General features: G+C 41.8%; 1 protein-coding gene across 1 annotated transcript in view; it reads left to right on the top strand.

Annotated features, from left to right (window-relative positions):
- Positions 1-24,431, top strand: part of OTOGL (otogelin like) — a 1,792,821-nt gene that overhangs the window by 371,355 nt on the left and 1,397,035 nt on the right. The window contains exons 9-10 of the mRNA XM_069629328.1: positions 7,883-8,010; positions 10,270-10,376. Coding sequence (XP_069485429.1) covers positions 7,883-8,010; positions 10,270-10,376 — 235 coding nt within the window. The remainder of the gene's footprint in view (positions 1-7,882; positions 8,011-10,269; positions 10,377-24,431) is intronic.

Raw genomic sequence — 24,431 nt, 5'->3', positions numbered from 1 at the left:
CTTTCATACTTCAAAGTGACCTCCCTGATCTCTACCCTCCTCTATGGACCTTGTACTATTATGTTGCTTTTGCACCTTTTTACCTCTCTCTTACTCTGTACTGTACTGTGTTTTCCCTGCTCACCAAGTTGTACCAACGCCGTGATACTTACGGGTTTGGGCGCTGTCAATAAATGCAATAAATAAAGCTCATTAAATGAGTGGAAACTTCGGTTGGGTGATACATTTTATGTAAATATGTTCTCTGTACAGCGCTTTGGTGAAAGCGCTATATAAATAACGGAGTCCAGGTACAGAGTCCCAGTCTGCTCCAGTCTCTGTTCTGTGTTCCTGCTGAGAGGAGCTGCAACAACTTTTGTTCCTCCTTCAGTGTTTACTATTGTTATTTGAACTGATCCTATGTGCGGAGCGCCGTGCGCAGTCCGCTGCGGGCTGGTGCGGGTTATGGCAGACACATCCAGGCCCGGCCCTCTGACGAGGCGTAAGACGCTGCAACAGCGTTGGATGATCAATCCTTGGACTGTCGTGAAGACACCTGGTGGTGGTCATGGCAAGGTAAGCAAACAAACAGTTATATTGCTACCTAATAGCCTAAACACAAACTCAGTACCTCCCTTTTCTGACTCGTTACTGACAATAGCCGGAATTAGTGAGCAGTTGGGTTAACACGATCACGATCATGACTACGAACAAGCTCCGGCAGAGCTGAAAGACTATGACCCCACCACGAATAAGTTAAATACTTTACTTTCCTTAACTGATCTTGAGCCAGTTACCGGGCCAATATTTGAGTGCACAGAGACACCAGCAAGTGCGGAAATTACGGATGTATATGTCACAGACGCTGAATTAATGTGTGTACCAAATAATGACATTCCGCCTTGCTTGATGAATGAAACTATTTCTACACACCTTGATTCTACCATTCACTGGGAAAATGCTAAATCTGCCCAGATGAGTTCTGCAATTCCGGGGTCTCCTGACGATGAGCTTGACTGCTCCAACAAGGCAAAGAAAAGCATGCTGCCCTTAGCGGGTGACCGGAGCCTCGTTATGCCGGTATGTGAAGAAGCCGGAGGCGCTGTTAGTAAAACCGTCCAAGCTTCCCAAATGGCTGCTCCAACATCGGCTACGAATGGCACACACCCAGAACATTCAAACAGACACTATCACTTTCCTACTCATTCACCCACCACTCACTGATGCATACACCTTCCCTTGCATCCACTCACACTGCATTCTCCACACAGACACGTACACATCCAGAACATTGAAACACACCATCACATTGATACTCATTCACCCACCAGTCACTCACTCATACACCTTCTCTTACATCCACTCTCACTGCATTTTCCACAAAGGCACACATCCACCCAGAATATTCAAACACACACGCTATCACATTTCTTCTCATTCACCCACCACTCACTGACCCATAGCACATACTTACAAAATACACATCACATTGAATACAAAAAGACTTCTTACCTGTTTTTCCAGCTTCGGTCCATCACTCCAGGCCACCCTCGGCTCATCCCTGCTGCTCACATACAGCAACCAGGAAGCTGTGAGAGCTTCCTAGTTCCTGTACATGAGCCGCAAGGAAGCCGGAGGAGAAGGGGCTGAAGCTGAACGTGGCATGTGACACGTGCCACATGTCATGGTCAGCCTCAACCACTACTGAGTGCTTCCTTCTTGTGCTGCAAGCGCCGACCCAGCCTTCACCCTGATGCGTGAGGACTGGGGCCCTCACACTGCATGAGCTACAGTTGTCCCCGCTACTCCAGTGCCAATGATCTTCCTTTTTCTTTTTATTCAGGGGTAGCAAAGAAGACTACAGGGGTAGCAAGGGAGACCACAGGCGACCCCAAATGATGTCCCTGGATGCATCTGACAATAATATATACATTGGTGCTGGTCAGTGCATCTTTTGCACTGCAGCGCAGTAACCAAGAATTTAACAGATCACGTGTGTGAATAAGGTGACCAGCACATTTATTAAAATTCCCCAAGTAAAAAAAAACACATCCTCAACACTTTGTTTACCTGCATCACATTTTGAGAATCGGACCCAGTGATTCTGAATTGGAAGAATGTACGTAGTCAAGGGTAATCCTACAAACCTTGTGTGGTTGAGGATGGCAAGGACTGGATTGGAAGCTGCTAACTCAGCATACAAAATGTATTTTTAGGTCCAAATGTTTAATTCTTATTGAATGGGTACACTCATTGTTACCTCATTTTCTCAGAGTTTCATCCAGACCTTTTAGAGCCTTTTTTAAAATAAAGTTTTAATAAGTGTATACCTCCCAGTGAGGTCTAAAGTTTGAGATCTCAAGCCATCTCCAGGCACATTGGTGGATTCAAAATGCCCATTACACAGGTCTTGCCTCGTATCTGATGCAACCATTGACCCAACACAAACATCTATCTCCCAGCTTGTACCCTCACCAACACCCATTTTCCTGTCCACTTTCATTGTTCACAGACTCTTCCTCTCTGCAGCCTTCATTTATTTTGGTATCGATATATTTTGGGGGCTTGTTTTAAACCCACACAGCTGCAAACCCCTCCAGATCTCTACTCTGCCATTGAAGTGTACCATGTATCCAGCCACACCCAACAGCATCACCCTCTCCTTGAATTTTACACCACATACTTACCAACAAACCAGGAGGATAGCTCAGGGGCAAGGCGCTCACCTTGGAAACAAGGCACTGTACCGTAACATGGGTCTGAACTCATGTCCACTGTTTAGAAGCTGGAGGAGTTGAACAATAAGCATGATATAAACCAAGAATTATAAAAAAGCCGAAGCCTACCTAGGCTTACTCCCACACAGATCAAGATGATGTCTCAGACACCTTCGAGCATGAAGCAACTTAAACGTATACAGAGATCACTCTGCAGCACAGACATCACAGTACATTTCTTAACACATTGATGCTTACCTGCAGCAGATCATGGTTTCTCCAATCTGCCTCACACTGCATCTTTAACAAAAGAAATCTTGTTCTGCTCTCACAATCTGACTAACCTCTAACCTCCCGCTTCTGCTTTTGGCCTCAAATTGCCAAAAGAGAATGCACACGGCAGAGGTAGAGATGTATCAAACAACATGACATGATATAGAAGAACAAGTGATATGGCATATACATTCAATATATATGTATATTACGCAGCCACAGTAGTAGCTGTGTAGTTATGGTTAAGTTGCTAATCCCATAGGAAGAGCACTTTTTGGGTGGCTTATAACTTTTCTCCCTGTGGACGAATCCTCACTAAACTTTGCAAAATAAATATATGGCCCACTCTGCATTTTTGGTGAGATTTGGTCAAGAGGGGGTAAAGTTATAGGGGGGGTCCCAAAATGTCTTTTTTCCCATAGACATAATGGGAAAAATCTTTGCTCACGCCTACAGCCCAAATCGCTGGACGGATTTTCACCAAATTTGCGTCAGGAGCGGCTGCTTGGTCCCGAAAGCGTGGTTTTGTTAATTTGGTGTAAATCCGTCCAGTAGGTTTTTTTAAAATGACCAAAACTTGAGGCAAAAAATTGTGATATCTATGTCTGCTCCGTGGACTCACTTCCCTGTTCGGTGCGCGGACTGGCATCTAATTGGCAGTACTGGCTGCGGACTGGCCTCTGATTGGCCAGAAAAATCTGCGGACTTTCGTGTGGTCCGTGGACATCGGGACGTGCCCGCTGATTGGATGGTGGGAAAAGGTGAAATGCGTCGGTTTTCCTGAGGCGCCCGAGATCTTGGATTCGCTGACTTTTTGGGGACCGCGGACAGCGCGGTGAAAACATTTTTTTAAAAGCAGCATTTCACGTGTCAAACTCAACAAACAATCTCTGGGGATGTGTGGGGGTGAGGATTGGAAAGTCTGCGAACACTCCAGATGTCCTGGGGCAGTGCTGTGGTGTTCACGGACACTTCAGATGTCCTAGGACATCTGTACCTATTTCTGCATTACAGGGTTGGGGAAAATCAGTTTTTGGATGGCTTATAACTTTTGCGCCATCCAATGAAACTGCATGTAATGTAGCAATTTTATTCTAGAACGAATCCTGAATGGTTTTGCAAAGTTTTGTGGGATTCTGTCAAGAGGGGGCAAAACTAGAGAGGGGGTCCCAAAATATTGCAAAGGCATATAAATGTGGTCAATTGACAAATCTGCACAACATTTGGCAAAACAATTTTGGATCTAGATATAAATGGTTTTCTAAAGTTTGGTGGGATTTTCTCAAAAGGGGGCAAAATTAGAGGGGGGTCTTAACATTTTTAAATGGCTTATAACTTTCTTGCTATTTGACGAATGTGGACACAAGTTCTGAGAAAGATTATAGACCCAACCTTCAATGTTTGTGTAAAGACTGAATGGATTTTGCCAATTGGGGGCTGAGTTATATGACTATTGTATGTACATACATTTTGACACTTTAAAAAAAATAAAACATGGGCGGATTTCGAGAAAACTCGTGAGGAGCATTGGCAAGGACATTAAAGCATGTTTTTGCAAATGTGCCCGTGTTTTATTTTTTTACAAGTGTAATAATGTAGGTACAAAAAATTGCCATATACCTTTGGTTACTGAAGTATGGCTTGTGGCTGTGGGAAGTAGCCAGATTGTCTGGGTCATGGCATAAGGTCATGACGCGGACAATCTGGCTACTGGCCATGACCGCTATGGACAAAAAATGGTGGTAAAGGGGCTATGTCTACATGTCTACCCTATGTTCATAGGGTTTTGCAGGCTGCCATGACAAGGGAAGAGGGGCTGTGTACGGAGCCCCGCCATCTCTTTCCATTTTGTCTGTCTTGTAAAAGGATTTTCCTTCCTACAGCGGGATGCCATAGGCGTCCCGCTATAGGAACAAAAATCTATGTTTTAGCACCCTGGGTTCCCTCTTTGGGAACCAGGGGTGCTAATGACCTCTATCCCCCATTTCAGGAGCTGCAATGGACGATAATGGTCCGTAGCCCTCCCTACCAGGCTGTGTGGTTACAGTATTTGATGAGGCAGATGAGGTGGAGGAAGACAGTTTACTACTTTCTGAGAAAGGAACCACCTTTCTGAGAGCATTGCGGTCATTGGCTTTGGTGTGGCGGCGCATGGAGGTGGTCCCATAGGAGTACCATCCAGGTAGTCTGCGACTGAGTGCACTCAGTGCATTTCACTTTGGTAGCTTTAGCTTTTGGTACACTCCCAACAGTAGAAAGAACTGGCACACCCATGATTCGATCTTGCTGCTAGAAGTAGGCACTTCCTCTACCTCATCTTCTTGCTCCTCTTCATTGTCTTTGAAAGTACTGCGCTTTTTTTGTTGTGAAGCTCCTCCAGCTGGTGTTGGTGGTGGCTCTTGGGGAGGAGGGATGGCAATAACTGATGCCATTTTTAAGATAAATAGCAGTTTTGATACAATTCTTCCAAGTATGCAGTGTGTACTAGATTGGTAATGGAAAATGAGTACAAAAAGGTGTAGGAGATGTGCAAGGGAAATTTTGAAGTTGAAAGTTCCTAGATCAGTAGAAAATGCAGCCCCGAACTGTCTGCGAAGGATGGATCTTATCGCGAAGTGTGGACGGGTTCTCGGACACATCATCATGCCGCGCGCCAGCGTATGGTCATGTGGCACTGTCTGGAAGGTCCGCAATGAATTCAGATGTTCATAGACGTCTATGGATGCAAAACTAGTTGAAATAGTTGCAAAAAGTGTATAGAAGTGTTAAAAATGTTTCTAGAAGGTGGGAAATGGCAGATTTTAAGGTGACACTTTGTAGATTGGACACAAATATTGTTATATTTCATAAGTATGATATTAGTTAGTTGTAGGAAAATTGCATGAACTGGTAAAAACCCATGAAATTCACTGAAAAAACGTTGTTAAAGGGACGTTATGGTTAAGTTGGACTAATAAAAACCTATGAGATTCAATGAAAAACGTTGTGAAAGGGACGTTATGGTTAAGTTGCACTAATAAAAACCTGTGAAATTCACTGAGAAAACTTTGTTAAAGGGACATTATGGTTAAGTTGGACTAATAAAAACCTATGAAATTCAATGAAAAAACTTTGATATCCATCAATCAATGAATCAATGATATGTGTGATGTCATCTTTGAAGTCCTGGGTGTTAGTCTTAGCAGTGCACGGTGGTGGCGTGAGTTATGGTTGCTTAGTTTACCTGTCAATTTCAGGGGTTTTTCGATTTTACTTGTAACCATAATGTCCTTTTAACAAAGTTTTTTACTGAATTTCATAGGTTTTTATTAGTGCAACTTAACCATAACATCCCTTTAACAAAGTTTTTTCATTGAATTTCATAGGTTTTTATTAGTCCAACTTAACCATAACGTCTCTTTAACAAAGTTTTTTCAGTGAATATATATATATTTATTAGCAACCATGTCTTTCCCTGGACACAATCCTTTATGAGCAAAGCAGTGGCACAGGAATTGTGACCGGCAGATCTTCTTTCACACTAATGTTGATAACGATTAGATTTCAGGGCAAAGGCTTGCTTTGGGTGTCGTTTCCCATAGAACTTGAATTATGATGGCGAATATTTGTGGTATTGCCTAATTCATCATATGGGCATTTGTTGTATTTGGTTCTTGAGAACTGCATTTGGAAAACGCTAATTTATTCTGTTCACAGAATGGCAATGCCATTGATGGATTTATGCATGTATCTTCTACACCTGATGAACAATGGTTCTATGGCAGATTCTGAAGTATTAGATTATTTCAAGAGAACCTCTGTGGGGCTGCTTCTCAAATCTATGCTGTTTCAACCAAATCTTTTCAAAATAGGTACTTTACAAGGCATACTTTGGCTACAATTGTTTAAACCATTGTTGTTAGGGAAGCACATCTGGACTAATTCTGCGCTAAATACCAAGTGATGCAGATGACTGATTAGCCTCATGGATGCAATCAAGAAGAGTGGAGTGTAACTACGTCCTGCTCTACTTCTAAATCATGATTTCAAACCTGCAATGGTTGGTCTTCTGCTGATTGATTATTTAGTAATATTTCTTATACTTTTGCTATCATTTTGTTTTAATTCCTTTTGTGTCGTAGCGCACCTTGAACTCATTGGAAGTGCTACTTTTCTAGATTGCTCTCTTTCTTGCCTGGACTTTTCTCAAAATCAATGTAGGCATGAGTATCCTCTAAAGTATGAAACAGTTAGCAAGCCCTTTCAGAAGAAAACTCTCTTGCCTGCAGGTTAAAACTATATATTTGCAACAGGTAATAAACCGACGGTCCTCTCTTACCAGAATATAAGATGATGCTATACAGTGAATTTTCCCTGGTTTCCAAAATTCAAAATTCGATGTTCCCCTACTCAGATTATTAGACATCCTTCTTATGGAGAATGTCGGTCACTGCTATTTACGATTCAGCATTATCTGGATCCACGCAGAACATGCACAGGTGGCCTTTAGACAGAGGTTTGCTCATTCCAAAGCCTTGTACCTCATGAAAGCTACAACGACAGTGTGGGCAGCCTCTCTCTTGCACTGTAAAACACTGGAATGTGCCATTGGTTTTGTTTATGGCTTATCTTATTTAGAGTTGTGCAGCTTCATGTCATCATTGTTAATGGCGTATTGAATACATTATTTGTGCATTCATCCAAGTAGACAATAGTGGACCAAGTGTATGGCCAAAACTATAACCAAATACTTCGTTTTTTTATAACAAAAGTTTGACAATTGATATCTGAATCATCTTTTGAAAAATACCAGTTTTCGCTATTTGCCTTAATCTCTGGAATTAAGTATTGTTGACCAATCACCGGCTGAAGCCTACTAGAAGCAAAACATTGCTATAGTAAAACCCTAATTATTATGATGCTTCTTTTCACAGCAGATGAGTACACGGAAGACATTGCCCTGTTTGCAAACAGTTGGTATGTACAGAGTCCAGATGAATCCACCTGTGCAGCTATAAGTTCAGGATTTTCTAGCCCATGTTTAAATAAAGAATTACATGAGGTGAGTGTTTCTATATAGATCTGAACATATTTAACCTGCTATATTGGTCTGGTGAAAGTATAATTTTGTGGAGGTTGTTATACTTTGGACAAACAAAAAATGCTTTCTGTTTTTAATGAGTGTTTAATGGTCAGCTGGATAAACAAGCTTTGCTCGACCCATGGATTCGATTACATTGCATACCGAATGCATGTGCCAGGTGTGGAGCAAGGCCTCAACCAACTGTGGGGTCAGTACAAACTGAACCCGGCGCTGACCAGTTATTTCAGTTTAACGGATAGGTTCGAATTCACTTTCACTAAAAACAAAGGGTTAACATTCTTTTTGTTTGTACAGTTTTTACTCAAACAACATACTACACGGTATTTTGCAAACATTTTAATAACATGCAAGAAACGTTACTACAATGTTACAGACCTTTGTTCTATGCAGCAGCACACATTAAATTCTACTTATGGCGGTAAACTAATGTTTCTTTGAATATGCTTAGAAAGTAAGCACAGTTTCAACCTGTAACAGCTGTAATGTACTTTCAAATATGCAGAATCTGAATGATAGGTGAGGAATGGAGTATGGGGAATTGTATTGCCTCTCTCCGACCGCATTCTAGTGAGCAGGCACGGGCAGGGTCACCCATGAATATTCATAATTTTTAAACAATAGTTATCGATATGTGAGCGAAGTTGATAGGTCTACTCTCAAGTTGTGGTCTTTATTTCATTAATTCCTTTTCTATTTTGATATAATTATGTGTGAGTTATCCAATACATGCGTAAATTACATTTTGACATGATATATTTTTTAACAGTTTTTCCAAATAATTATGTATTCGCTAAGGAGCTGAGCTCTTTATCCCCAAAATAATCCTTTGAAAAAAAACGGTCTGAAAATATATCAGGCCAAAATGTAATTTACACGTGGGTTGGACAATTCAAACATAACTATACCAAAATAGAAAAGAAATTACCGAATTAAAGACTGAACCGTGAGAAGAGAATACAAATAAAATCACCTACCCTATTCTTCTCCATCTCAAGTAATGCCCTGAATTTCACTCTGAAAGACCTATTGGTTTTCAGTTTACAGGCCTTTAACATATATACATTTTGAAATGCAAAATGTGAAAATCAAATGCCGAAAATGAGCGTCATGTTCGAAAATTAAGTTTGTAAATATGTGTTTCCTTGTGAATGTAATTTGTCAATGTAATGTTTAAAGTAATTTCCCCTGCTGACATTGTGACATCCTTCTGTTCTATCCTAACTCCTATCCTCTAATTAATGCTGAACACCCTGCAGTTTTTTTATAACATTATTACAGGTGAACACTCATTTCTCTTACGTGTCCAGCTGATCCTTCCTCTCCTTTCTCCAATCGTATGTGCCCTTCTGGCTTTTTTAAAAATAGTTTCCCCTTTATTACTAACGCTGCCGCACACCTATGTTTCGCTGACAACTTGATTCCTTCCTTCCTTCCTTCTATTCATTTTTATAGGTCGCTTCTTTTCCCACACTTTTAAACGTTTTATTTTATTGTGTACTTGCACACTTGATGTAGTGACAAATTGGTGAGAGGGGAGGGCCCACGTTTTGAAGGGTACCTTAGAGGTGGCCTGTAAATTTTGATCCTGCATTGAACGCGTGTCTGTCTGTTGCCAAGCGACATGCGCCTACTAAGCAGAGACCTCAGATCCTTAGGAGTGCGTTCTGTCTGCCTACAAACGTTAGCCAGGCCAGTTTAGGTGCTGAGGGAGGACTCTTACGACCAAATCCAGTCTTCAGCCAGTCTTCTGCAGGACCACCAAACAATCTTCGAGCAGTTGCCAAGGTTGTGCTTCCCGCACATTTTTCACTGCAGCTCAACCCCATGACAGTGCTCACAAGCCTGTTAAATATATACATTTATGCCTCAACCACATAAGCTATCCGAGCTGTGCAGAAATATGTAATGCATAAGATTGCATAACGCCAGGGTAGAAGATGGAGGGCAAAGGAGTTTGCACAGTTTATGATGCTTATGTTTCTGGGAATAAAGCACCCCTCCCTTTGCTGCACTTAAACATCTGAAATAGGCCACTAGGTTTAGAGCAAATCTAGTGTTCTTCTATTTACCCAGTTACACCAGCAGCAGAAAATGGCGCCGCATCAGTTTGTTTCATTTTAGCCAGTAATCTTGTCACAAATGGCCCCATTAAAACGTGTGCGTTCTCTAGACTATGTTTTACTTGCACTATGTTAACCATCACACATTTCTTTGCAGGATATCTTTCTCAAGTGCCAAGTCCTCTTGCAGTTCCCTTTCCTCAGCTGCCATGAAGGCATAGACCCTTATTCGTATATTGCCAGTTGTATAAATGATCTATGCAAGTAAGTAAATAAGAAGCTTAATGAAAAATATGGAAAATAAAAACGTTTTGTCATGATTTTTATATGTATTTTCGATCACTGAATCCATTGAAATGTAATGAAACCCTGCCTGAGAGATTATGGAGTAGGGTGTACAGACTGGTGAAGTGTTGGAGGGGGACACCATGAGTGTGGGTGAAGGCTTGGCAGGTCCTACAATAAGACAATTCTAAGTACCTGCCTGGTGCACCACTTACATGGGCGCAACAGGGGTGCTATATCACCTTGGAAAATATGAACTCTAGCTCCATTGCGCATGAGAGGAGTGTCAAAATGCAATTGTACCTAAAATGGTGTACACTCTGGGACTAGCCTGAGTGCAGCCCCTGTTGGAGGGCACGGGGGTGGGGCGGGGGTGGGGTTTTAGGGAGGAGTAGTATGCTCAACAAAGTCTTTGAGCAGTCTCTAGTTCATAGTGAGTGAAAGATGCATGCCCACGTACAGCAAGACTGTGAGCACTGGCTCACTTGCAAACCCACATCCCCAATTGTCAAGAACATTTGCAGTTGGCATTTGCGGTGCCACGCAAGCACTGACCCCTATTCCTTTATGCAACTTGTATAAAGTACTTTTGTATATATCTGCAAACTCTGAATGGCAGCGTAGAATTTACTGGAAATGTAATGAAACCAGCCAGGCACACCATGGAGTACCGTGCACTGGTTAAGCACAGCAGAGCCTTTTGTGTCTGTGGTATGTCATTAATTTAGACTTATTGTGCTCATAATAGAGCCTTTCTGTCATTTGTCTCCACACCAATTAGATAACCTCCCGCGGCACGCTAGTAGATATGGAAAATCATTATTTCGATTAAGGCTCATTTAATTGGGCAAGTTGAGGTAAACTCGACAGACTCTTTAGAGCGGTGATAAAAAATACGCTGGTGAAAATTATGGCGGTAATTGGTTGTGATGAAAATGCTGAACGATAAACAATAAGGCATAGTCTTAAATTTATAATCTTTTAAAAATATTTTCTTTGATATTGAAATTTCTTTTGGGAAAGAAGAAGAAATTGGCTGTATAATGAGGGTTTTTGGAAACGATGTGCTTAATAATGACCCAATTTTTATGCAATTAAAGGTTCAGATTTCATTGAGAATAGTCAGCTAGTAAATATTGCACTGACACATTCAGAGCAGATTAAATCTCAATCGCAAAGTTCTTTGTTATCATTTCACACATCAGTCCATAAAGAAAAGAAAAACGTATTGGCAAAGCTAATAGGTATCCCTGGTCTTTCGTACATGTGTAGTGCAGTGTTCATAGTACAGAATTTATTAAGGAGCGTGGATGCATGTGTGGTTGAAGGCGTAATTGTTTGTGTCACTTTTTGAGTTTTGGAGTGCATGATTCGTATTTGTTACTCCTACCACATGCCATGTACTTCTGTCATTTAAGACAATGGGCCACATCAGGAGTTGGGCGGTATCCCAGCGGTAAATCCACCGGAATACTGCCCAATGCAATTACTGTTACTGCAACTTGGCCCGGCTGTATTACCGCCGGATCACAGTTGTGGTGCTTCAGGCTGCTGAGGTTCAGGTGGAGCATCGGCTTGCTAAGAGGATGAAATACAAGAAGCGTGATTTTTCAGATGGCATCCTGGATGTGCTCCTCTTGTCACTGCCACTAAATGGACTTAGGCTTGCAGGTGGCATACATTTATTGATTCGTGTCGTGAGAGGGATCCGGCCCTTTCACATATCCTATTATTATTAGTATTATTATTTCAGGTTTAGTTGGGACACGATAAAATGGGCTTCTTGATCTCCACCCAATTAAAACTAGAATTTAGGACAGTATAATTGAGCATATTGTGGGAATTTGTTCGAACAGTGAAAAACTCATTGAAGTTGAAGAGCTGTACAGGAGTATGGCAAAGACCTTGTATCCTTTCTTCACCCAACCAATTGGGAATGTAAAAAAGCAGGTGCTGGGTAACCGGTGGTGATTTGATAAGGACTGAACAATAGCTAAGAATGAACTTGTAAAATACTTAAAGAAGGAAACAAAGATTGACAGACTAAATCTGAGGAACTTTAGGGCTGCTTATAAGGCATTGCAGGAAAAGAAAAAGGGAGAATTTAATAAGACAAAATAGGATGACCTCTTAACCTGCTGTAAAAATGGAGATCAGATCAACTTCTGGAGATCTGTAGCGGGGGAAGACAATATTGCAGGTAACCGGTTGCCATGTTTTATTCCTCAATTTGCCTAGATGTATTATTTTAGTACACTGGAGGAAACTGGTCATGAAGATACATCCAATGTAATGTCCTGTAGCACTACTGGGGCAGATAGAGCAGTTTCGACCTCCTTTTTGATAAAAGAAGTGAAGGAGGCATTGGAGAGCCTATGCAGAGGTAAAGTACCAGGGATCAGATGGGCTGCGGATAGATTTGTTTAGGGATGAGCCTGATGTGTGGGCGCCCATTTTAAAGCGGGTGTTTGATTGTTTCGCCATGACAGGGAATGTGGCACAGTCTTGGCATAGTGCATTAATAGTACCTATCTATTAAAAGGGGGACCATAAATTGCCATGTAACTATAGACCGATATCTTTACTTGATGCTCCAGGCAAAGTATATGCGAAAGTATTAACTACACGGTTTAAAAAATGGTCAGCCGAGAATGGCATTTTGAATCACCTCCAAGCAGGGTTCCTTCCAGGCATTAGCACCCTGGATCAGTGCGCACGCTTGAATGGCATTATATCTAAGCATGTAATGGCACAAAAGCTCAGGGTTTACGCCGTTTTTGTGGGTTTATGAACAGCATTTGATAACGTATGTCATATCAAGTTATGGCATGTCCTGAGAGAAAAAGGAATCTCTTTATATTGTAACACCAGGGCAGCTGTGAGGTGGGGGATGGACACTGAGATTACTGATTACTTTGCTGTTGAGAAGGGGGTTTGGCAGGGGTGCATGCTGGCCTCCATTCTTTTCTGTTTATTCATAAATGTCATCATAGAGGCACTGCTGGTGGCATGTCTTTGGGACAGATTCCCAGCACTGTTCTCTACTAACAATGTGGTTTTCTTATCCACAACCCTGAGGGGGTTAAAACATAACCTAAAATGTTCTATTCACAGATATAGGAAAAACTGGCATTTTACCCTCTTTGTGGAGTGAGAGCCATATTCCTCCCATTTATAAGAAAGGACAACACTGCGACCCTAGAAATTATCGACTTCTGGCAATGCTGGACATCCCGGCAAAGGTGTTTGCTAGGACCTTACTTGCTGAGTTAAACACATGGATAATCAACCATGACATATCGAGCAAATACCAGACAGGCTTTCGAGCAAAGTCAAGTACGAGTCACAACATCTTGACCTTAGTATCCTCAGTGGAATATTGCTGGATGTGTCGAAAAACAAAGGTTTATGCAGCCTATATAGATTTTAGTGCCGCATTCGACACTTTAGTGAGGAATAATCTTTGGCGCAAACTAATTGGAATATTCCCAGTGGCCTTCTAAAGATGTTGACCCTCTTGCACACTGACACAAGTGTTAAGGTTTGATTAAATGGTATGGGCCTACTTTCTGCATCTATCTCAACAGGTACAGGGGTTAAACAAGGCCGCATAGTCGCGGCAACCTTGTTTAATCTGTATTTAGCTGATTTGGCATTGTCTTTTAACCAACGACTACTACATCCAATAAAGGTTGGCACCCAGCATATTAGTTGGCTTGGCTATGCAGACAAGGTCTTACTACTTGACTATACACCTAAGGGACTAGGCAGCTTTGCGAAAGAGAACAGCTTGCAGATAAACACAGAAAAAAGTAAAATAATGATATTTGCAGGTAAAACCAGATCTAACAAGTCCCTGAGTTGGACCTTGGCTACGAAGAAATTGGAGCGTGTTATGTGTATCTGGGACTGCTTATTGATGAGAACTTATTGATGAGAACTTGAATTGGAAGGCCCATTGGAAAAGAGCAAAGATCAAGTATTGGAATTTAGTTGGTTTAGTAAGTGGTTTTATTGGAAGAAATGGCGGACTATCGGTACAAACTGTCTTGTTGCTCTATACTATGAAAATTGTACCTGTGTTGACATACGGGATTGAGATTTGGGGGCATGGTTTCATTAAAGAACTGAAAATATTTGAGGCAAAAATGCTCAGGAAATTATTTCGCATGCCCCAAGCTGTGTCCGTAGAATTTTTTTATCTTGCGTTTGAGCTCACATGTATTCAGTCTACTGTAATCAATAGATCCTTCATGCGTGCAGTCGATCTGATGACTCTGGATAATAATACCATTACTGGCGATTATGCAAAAGCATTTTTAAGCCTTGATAACTTCATACAATTTGGCATATGGGGGAAAATATTTACCGCTTTCAATAAATGGAAACAAGGATGTGCTCTTAATCTACTTCCAAATAACATCAATCGAATGGTTGAAAAAGAAGATCAAATTGTATGACCATGGAAACAACACGGTCCTCCTTAGCACGAATTCCCAAGTGGTTCCTTTATTGAATATATTATGGCAAGAAATTGCTTGCCGAAATATATTGAGGCGTTTCCTGAGGCTTGGGTGGTTAGAGAATATCTGTTACTGAAATTTAACCAGAGTAAATTGTTGAGTAGCTTTAATGCCACTGCCCACCGGCCTCATAATAGATGTAATTGCAGGCTATGTGGAGAAAACACGTGTGAATCTCTTGAGCATATAATGACTGAATGCTCTAGCTTGCATCGCATTAGAAATCAATGCATGAAAACCTACTCCAACAGTTCTTGGATGATCCCAAACTCTTGTGGAAAATGTTTATGGATGGTAATGATGTGAATTTTATGTTTCATATTATCAGATTTTATTGAAAATCTATTCAAATATTTGAAATTTATGAAATATCAAGTATACATCTCTTGGTCCCGTACCTAGCTCTATATCCAGTAGTATTTGAAACCTGATGTGAATGTATATATGTAGAATGTTACTCTTTTTAATGAATTCTTTGTTTTTAACTGGATGAATTGTTGTGTACTGGTGTAGTGTCTATTTTGTGTTTTGTGTTGTATATACAAAGCAATTTTGCTGTAAGTATATTAATACAAATTGTAATTGAAAATGTTTTATGCAGAAATGCCAAGATTTTCCTATGTCACTTAACCTTGAGAAGACCACAGTGATGGTTTTTGATAGAAGGAACCAGAAGAAAATGAAACTAACCATCTCGATATGTGATTATGTGCTAGAGCAGGTGCAGCACTATGACTATTTGAGGATTAGATTTGCTGAGGATCACACATGGGCATCTCATCTTGTTAAAGCTGCAGCTACTCTGGAAAAATATAGCAGGGGAATACGCTGCCTTCATAACAAAATGGGAAGGGGTGTTACCCCTGCTATCAAACTGTATCAAGAGCAGGGTAGGGCCACAGCCTTGTATGGAGCAGACATTTGGGGTCACTGCTCCTCGGCAGAGCTGAGTCTGGTGGATAATGTCTTCCTTAGGAGCCTTCTTATGCAATCCAAGGGAGTTCCTATGGCACGTCTAAGGTGGGAGTGTGCCATAAAATCCATTGGTGAAGTCATAGCCACGAAGCCACTGATGTACTAAGCAAGGCTCTGGAGTACTCCTGAACTTGCTAAATATTATGAAGCAATGACAAATATGAGAGGCATAGCAGGTTCGAGCACTATGCCCTGGCTGTGATTTGTCAAGAGTAGCTTAGAGAAATTGGGTATGGGGCTTCTCTGGACAAGCATCTCAAGGCTTACGTTTGTTGCAAGTCAAAGGGCTACAAGCAGATAAGTCATCCTTTTTCCATAGCAACTCTTCAAGTTCTACGAGTCCAATGAAGGACTCTTCTTGCCTCCTGTGTAAAGAACAATGCGTACTGGCGTACTGGCTGATCGCCTTAAAAAGAAAAAACAGGTTAAGATTACCTGTTTTTCTCAGTCTGCTGAACCCGTGTCTCTACCTTTATCCCCCCAAATAATCACAGCAACTTTAGTAACAACAGAACCCTCTGTGGTTCCAGTCCCATTGCCAACTCCACCATCAACAGAACCCTCTGTGATTCCTGTTCCACTGGCTCCAACTTTTGTGGTCGGAGTTGTGTTGGCATATAACCAATCCGATTCAGGAGAATGCACTGATTCAATCATGCTAGATTAATCTTTTTTGCGACTATGCCCTGATCTGGGGATTAATCCTTTCTACCGCTTTCACCAGCTAATTGTATGAGGCCGGACATAGGTCCAGCTACTGTGCTTATTTTATCTGAGCCTGAACGGATTCCACAAGTAGTGTCCTCCTCGTTACATCACCCAGAGGATTACTTTACACCCAGAAATGTTCAAATGTGGCGCGAATAGAATATCCTCCCTAACTTGGATACTTTGGTCCATCCTCTACTTCGTCCTTACACCTGGTACTAGAGTCACTACTAAGGCTGTACTATAACATCAAGGACATTGTTCAAGAAAATGCTAATAAGATCTCATTCATTGATCACAATGTAAAAACCCTATTGCAGCCCTTCTGGAAGCCTACTGACAACTTTTCTTGTGAGAGCGGATTGGAGTTGGACTCATACAAATCAGACATGGTGGAGGAAAATGTAGTGGATTGGGAGGAAGGCGTTAATACCCCTACACCGTTGCTGGAATGCCATTGCAGGCAGAGTTGATCCCCTGTCCTGTTTGCGACACCTATAGAGAAAGGGCCTCTGAGTGAGGAGGGCCATAGTGAGGTCTGTGCGGGCCAACAAGACACATTGTTCGTCTGTCTAACAAATCCATATATATAAAAGAGGAAATCCTGACTGACTGATCAACATACAGCTCAAACTGTTTAACCTAGGAACATGAAATTTGGAAGGTACATTGTTTTCATGACGTAGGCACGCACTGAGGAAGGATTTTGGTTAATTCCGTCCCTAACGAGGTGAAAAGGGTGATGAAGGACTGACTGACTCATCAACGCCCAGCTCAAACTGTTTAACCTAGGAATGGGAAATTTTGATGGTGCTTTGTTTTCCTGACATAGGCACCCACTAAGGAAGGATTTGGGGAAATTCCATCCCTAAGGGGGTAAAAAGGGGGCTGGGGTGAATGTTTTTATGAATAATAATAATTTGACATTTATATAGCGCTACGAACCCTCAGGTATCTGAGCGCTGCTTATTATTACCCACGGTGTGTGGTGCTCATTTATCGACCTCGGAAGGATGAAAGGCTGAGTTTGGCCCGACCGGGATTCAAACCTGCGTTAGCAGACTCTGCACGGATGTCAAAGCGAGCGCTCTACTCACTGTGCCACTTGACCGGCTAGTGAAGATACTTATATCTCAAAAACTGAAGATTTTACAGATGTGGAAATTGGAATTTAGATTATTCTTCAAAAATAGAGAAACACGTGTTTTACCATTTTCCGAAAATCCAGTTAAGGGACGTGGAATTTGCAAAATGATGTGTCTTCAGGTCAGTTCGCCAAAATGCTTCTTAAAATTGGTAATGGATAGTATCCTGTATTTGAGAGCAAAATTGTCATCCCTTCCGACATAGACACAGTCGTCAATTCCCTAGCAAACCTCACATGCAAAATGTACCCCGACATAAAAAATCTAATGGAGAAATCTACAGAATGGTTATGTGAGCATGCCATTTTAACGACAAAGAACAGCATGGCTGCCATAATCAATAAGATACTTATTAATTCTTTTGGAGGAGTGCTAATTAAGTGCAAATATGTAAACTCAGTGGTTCAAAGTGATGACACAGTCCACTACCCCGTTGAGTTCTTGAACACTTTAAATCCTCCTGGTCTTCCCGAACAAAAACCTCTTCTCAAAGTGGGAGCACCTATGATATTATTGCAGAACCGCAACCCATCTAAGCTCTGTAATGGCACCAGATTGTGAATGAAAGCCCTCCACAGAAATGTGATTGAAGCTACAGTGCTAACCGGTTCTGGGCAGTGGGAGTCCATGTTCATGCCACAAACACCTCTTATACCTTCAGAATATCCATTTGAATTTAAGCGAATTCAGTTCCCCTTAACGGTTTGTATCACCATGACCATCAACAAATCTCAGGGGCAAACTTTAAAGGTAGCAGGGATTGACCTAAAGGAAGACTGTTCATCGCATGAGCAGTTTTACGTGGCCTGTTCCAGAATGAGCTCACCTAACTCTTTGGTAATCCTAGCACCTGAAGGGAGAACTACTGATGTAGTTTACAAAGAAGTACTCACATTTTTTATTTGTATGTTGCAGATGCCAAGTAAGTGATATCATTTTTCTGTCTGTCTCATTGTCTGTTTGTAATTACAGCATGAAAAAGTTTCTTGATGCACATCAATGGAACAACTATCTTTATCTTGTAGCAAATATGCCCCGACTAACGTCTGTAATAAACATTGCTTATTACGTTAAGACATCAACTTGTTAATTATATTTTGTACGGTTTGAACAAAAGCGCATGTGTCTTTTAAAAACAATTGTACCAAATCGCCAAATCCACGCAAGCAAAGCTGCGGGAAATAGATAGTCTAAGAATAAAACTAAACACAAAGGGAAACAGCAGAAAAAGAGATCTTAGAACTTACCAAACAACAACAATAACAAACCAAAAATCCTCAAGAAAATGTCTCTGCAATCTTCCGAATGAGGGAGAAATAATTGACCTTAATACGCAGGATTCTATATTTTAGGATAGCGCAAGTTGGCAACAGTCCAAACTTATCTATGCCTGTTACTCAGAATAAGAAGGACAATGCAACAACATAGAAGAAGATTGCTACTTCCCTTCTTCCTACTGGTAACCCTGATCCAAGTCAGGGGTTGAATCTAGGAGTTCAGGTTGTTACCTCTTAAGTGGCACAAGTTTCAGATCTGTTTGCTTTAAAACTAATGACTATGTCAACGCCCTAAATGAGAGATAAGGATGTGCAACTATCTAGAGGAGGTGATATGGGGGTCGTATCTACGGACCCGCAGACCCAAGTAAATTCACAGATGTCGCCACCGGGTCTATCCTGTCTTTATGACGAAAGAATCATTGGTTTGGAGAACACTGTTCCAGTCAACGGAGAACTACAACTGAATTGAAGCAAATTACTTGATATATTTTCTCAAATCCCTGCTTTGCGAGTACTTCATACATGGAACATTGATTATGTCGCTATGCCGGACTATGGTGTAGATAAATTGGTGATTTATTTTTACTCTGGTGGACACAAAGTGATAGTGTTGTCAACATCAGATGTTTTTATTGTAGTTGAAGGGTTGGATAAAGGTCTGTCTCTCCCTATCCTAAGATCTCTCTACCTAGAAAACGAAAACTAAATATCAGTCCATGTCTCATCGTCAAAATTATATACACTGTCCTTGTGTTCAAAACATCTGACCCTCACACTAAAGATGAACAACTAAAAGTGTAAGGAAAGTGTCTTTGATGTAAGTTTGATAAAAAAAGGTGTTAAAAACAAATAGATAAATCCAACAAAATAATGCTTGGACCCAGAGGGAGAATTCCCTTCCCCTAGATGTCTCAGGTTGGATGGCAAAAAGTGTCTCTTGAAAATAATGATTTCTTGAAGATGGCAACACATTTCATTTCCATGTAATCACTTCTCGAGGATGGCAAAAGTATTTCTTTCAAATAACCACTTCGCAAGGATGGTAACATTTTCCCCTTTTTAAGCAATTACTTCTTAAGCATAGTGAAGTCAGTTCTTTAAGGATGGTAGAAGTATCAATGTCCCTTTCAAAACAATTACTTCTTATGGAGATCCTCCTGGTATACTCCCCTGCCAGGAAGCCTTTAATAGATTTCTCAGATCCCCTGGCATCCTCTCCTGCAAGGTATATCTTCACAATATGAATTTAGTTCTCTTATTTCAACTTTCGTTAATGTTACCAAGGATTCACAACCTGACGACGGGGAATATTCAAGAGCATGTGAATCCATGAAAGATACCAATGCTGGAGAACAGGTGTTACAGGTAAGTAACTTATTCCTTCTTGTTGATGACTTAGCATCAGGGCACAAATGAGGCAGGCTTCTTCATCAGTGCATAGTTGGAGGCTCTGTCACTATGGTCATGGTTGGTTGAGTTCTTATGGTTGGTCAATCTCCTTCCCGATTGCTACAAGATGCTCTCCGAACCCAGAACCAACAGTCCCAGTGGGGGTGTAGCCTTGATTTTACCAGAGTGGATCCCTGCTTCTATCATTCCAATGCAGTACTACTCCTGCTTTGAATGCCTGGCCTGCAGGCTCTCTATCTCTCCTGGCCTCACTCTCACTATGGCCACTATCTACAGGCCACCTGGCCAGGTCGCCCTCTTCCTCCCTGCGTGGGCTGACCTCTCCTCCTTGCCTCTACCTCTCAACTTCTCCTCCTCGGAGACTTGAACATCCACCTGGATGCTACGAGCCATTCCTCAGGACTCTTTCACAACCTCTGCGATTCACTCTCTCTATTCTTCCCCCTGGCCCGACTCCGTCGAGTGATCACTTTCTCCTTCCTTCCCACCTCTTTCTTTCTTTCCCACAGGTCAAGCCGACTCCAGCACTGCCACCTGCCTTCTCGGTCATCCGACCTATGAAACGTGTGTCAGTTGTGGCTTTCCCCACTACTTTCTTTCCTCCTGCACCTTTGGCTGAATCACACCCTGACACAGCCCTCTATAACCTTCATCTCTCTATCTCTAAAACTCTGGATGTCCTTGCCCCTGTCATGAGGATCCGCTTGAAGCCCAAATCCAAGTGCAACTCTTGGTACGATTCGGACCTCGCCGGCCCTTAACCGCAAGTGTGGGGCAGTGGAGAGGAAGTGGAGGCATTGGGTGCACCCCCTGACAAACTGTCCTGCCGCCTGCTCAAAAGGCAGTACAGACTCTCTGTCCTCTCTAAGAAGAGAGCCTTCATCCAAGCCTGCATCTCTGCAGCATCTAACAACTTGGCCAAACTTTTCAAAATCTGCAAGGAACTGGCCAATCCTGCTGCAGTCGCCACCTCTCCTGTTCGTTCCCAGCCCCTCCGCATGGCCTTGGCCTCTCATTTCACTACTAAAACCCAGGACATCCTGTCCACCCTCTCTTCCTCCACCACTCCTGGCCCATCTAAGGCCGTCTCTCCTCCACCTTTTCCTCCTTTCCCCTGTTCACGCCAGATGATGTTTCTAGACAAGTCCGACCTATGAAAGTCTTGTCAAAGCATGTTCTCCCCTGCTCATCCAGAACCATCAAGGACCACATTGACACCCTTGCTCCAGCCTTTGCCACTGGAACTTTCATCACTTCTTTCCTGGGCAAACTCTTGGAAATGCTGGCCATCTCCCAGCTTAATCTACATACTGAATCTGTGGTTGTTTCCATGACCGCCAGTCTGGCTTCAGAGCTGCCAGAAGCACGAAAACTGCTCTCCTGAACACCCATGAAGACTTGCTGTCCAATCTTGACTCTCATCTCCCTTCTGTCCTCATTCTCCTCAATCTATTCACTGCTTTTGACACAGTCAACCATGACAAACTGCTCAATCGTCTCCGTGACAACCATAGTATTACTGATCAGGTCCTGGCCTGGTTGACTTTCTTTCTCACTGACTGACCCTCGCAGGTCAAACTGAGGTCTTTCCTCTCTTCTATCCCTCTCTCTCTACTTGTGGTGTTCTCCAGGGGTCTAACCACTCTCCCTGGCTCTTCGACCACTACCTGGCACCTCTTGCCCACTGCATTGCTACTTTCTGCTCCAATTTTCAATGTTATGCAGATGACACTCAGCTCTCTTTCAGGTTCCCCTCAGCAACATCTGCTTCTTCTCTCATACCAGACAGTCTGGCCACAATTCAGGAATGGTGTGCCGCCAATGATCTCTGCCTTAATGCCAGTAAGATCAAGATCCTCCTCTTTGGGAACCCTGCTCCCTCCTTTCCTCTCTCTCTCTGGCTGACCACTCTGCACCCTCTTCCTTCTCCTTCCTGTGAGGTTAAGAACCTTTGTATCATATTCGATTCCACCTTCTCCTTCTCTCCTCACATCTCTGACGTCTCTATGTAGTCAAACTATCTGCTGCACCGCCTAAGAGGTATTCTTCCTTTTCTCGATTTCCCTCAGAAGCTCACTGTCTCCAGAGCTCTGGTCATCTCTAGGCTGGACTATTGCAACAGCCTCTTTCTAAACCTTCCTGTCTCTACTCTTCGACCTTTACAGGACCTTCCTTCTCACTTCCGCTTTCTCTCTACCTCTCCCCTGCTGATGCACCTGACTGCTACGCACACTGGTCACACTGGTCACCTGGTCACCCTCTGAACTCTGGCCCATGCTCCTGCATGTCCAGTTGCCCTTGCACTGCCTCCGGGCTCCCCAACACTTAAAGGTCTGTATCTGCAACCCTACAGTCCCTTCTTCCTGCAGTTATGAGCCACCCACTGGCTGCACGTGTGAGTTAACTGCACTTCCTCTTCCTTTCCCCATGGCACTTCTCCCCTCCCTCTCCCCCTTGCCACTTCTCCCCTTTCCTCTTCCCCACACTTGCGCAATCTGAATGACACAAGGCCTATTAAGATCATTATTTTGTCCTCCCTTTGTTTCCCCCTCCTTGTCTTGTCTCGCATAGAAACACTTGTGTACAGGCGCGTTATAAATGCCATATCATATCATAATATAGAGGCATGATGTTACTGGATTCAAATCTTTTCAATAAATAAAAGGATGGACTGCAAAGGAATTGATTTGTTATTTGTGGCATAAATGATATTTGTGTTTTTCTTCAGAAAACATTTGCCTTAAGTTCCAATTAGGGTATTCCATTCATTTTCCTGGGAAGTAGATAACAGTCCACATGCTAACAACTGCAAGAAGGCTCAACACACTGGCATCATGACTCCTTTTGACTATAATAAGCACTGTTTGCTACAGTGTACTCAATAGGAAAAAAGTTCCTAATTAAGGAACTCCCGTCCCCTGCACACTTTCAATGGCTCAATCAATGAGCCCAACCATTAGGGAAAATGTTTTTATGTGTGTGTATGTAATACTTTGTACACTTTCAGTTTTTTTGTTCAAGATCATTATCATACAAAATTCAATTTAAACATCAACATTTTTTCATAAAATGTTTAATAATAATCATGTGGAGCAACGCGTTTCGAGAAAAGTTCTCTTCTTCAGGGGCAAGTATAAACATTCACAATATTTCTAGAAAAAATTCAAAGAAAATATATAATATAATATTGCAATTGAAAACTAATGACTCGTAGTTTAAGTACACAAAATAGTTGTTAACTTGAATAATACTGTATCAAAAAAGTAAATCAAATAAAGTAATTTCACTGGGACTTCTAATCCTTATCTACGTAGCTGACCTTGTAATCAAACCTTTCTCCCTCTATCAGAATTATTCTTAGTCCTAATTTGGATCTCTAATATTGGTTACACTTATTTGTTGAACATACTGATAAAATAAGACTGTCAAGGTATAAATTACCCCTTATTCTGATATGCATTCCCAAAATTGCAATTGAAGATAGCAGGTTTGGTTGGTTGGGTCCTCAGGATTAATGTTTTATTGTCTATTCAATGTTACTCTTAAGGTAGTGGAATATTATGTCATATTACTAACCTTGGTGATTCTCTATTGCGAAACCAATTGTAATGCTTCATTTATCGCTGTTGGTCTTCTAATTTTAAACAGCTTCCATATCTTAAGGAGCCATAAAGACTCTTCCTAAGGGGGAGATAACATTATGATGTGCGTTTTGTAATGCCTAGCAATTCCAATCAGGTTTGGTAGATAAGAGTACCTTACCTAACGTAGATCTATAGTTGTCATTAACAATGTCAAATCTGGGTTAATTTGCAATTGTTATTCAATTCTCCAATAGAGATGTTCTCCTACTCATGTGTTACGGATAGGATACCTATGGATACACAGTAATATGGATGTCAGATATTGCTGTTCTAATTTAAGCAATTGTGACCCTAATATGTAAAAAAAAGTGTTTTAGCTTACCAATAGAAAGGGATGGTCTGTGCTAGA

Source organism: Ambystoma mexicanum, chromosome 12 (assembly GCF_040938575.1).
Source record: "Ambystoma mexicanum isolate Mex_15411 chromosome 12, UKY_AmexF1_1, whole genome shotgun sequence".
NCBI classification, from domain to species: domain Eukaryota; kingdom Metazoa; phylum Chordata; class Amphibia; order Caudata; family Ambystomatidae; genus Ambystoma; species Ambystoma mexicanum.
This window is presented reverse-complemented; position numbering and strand designations above follow the sequence as displayed.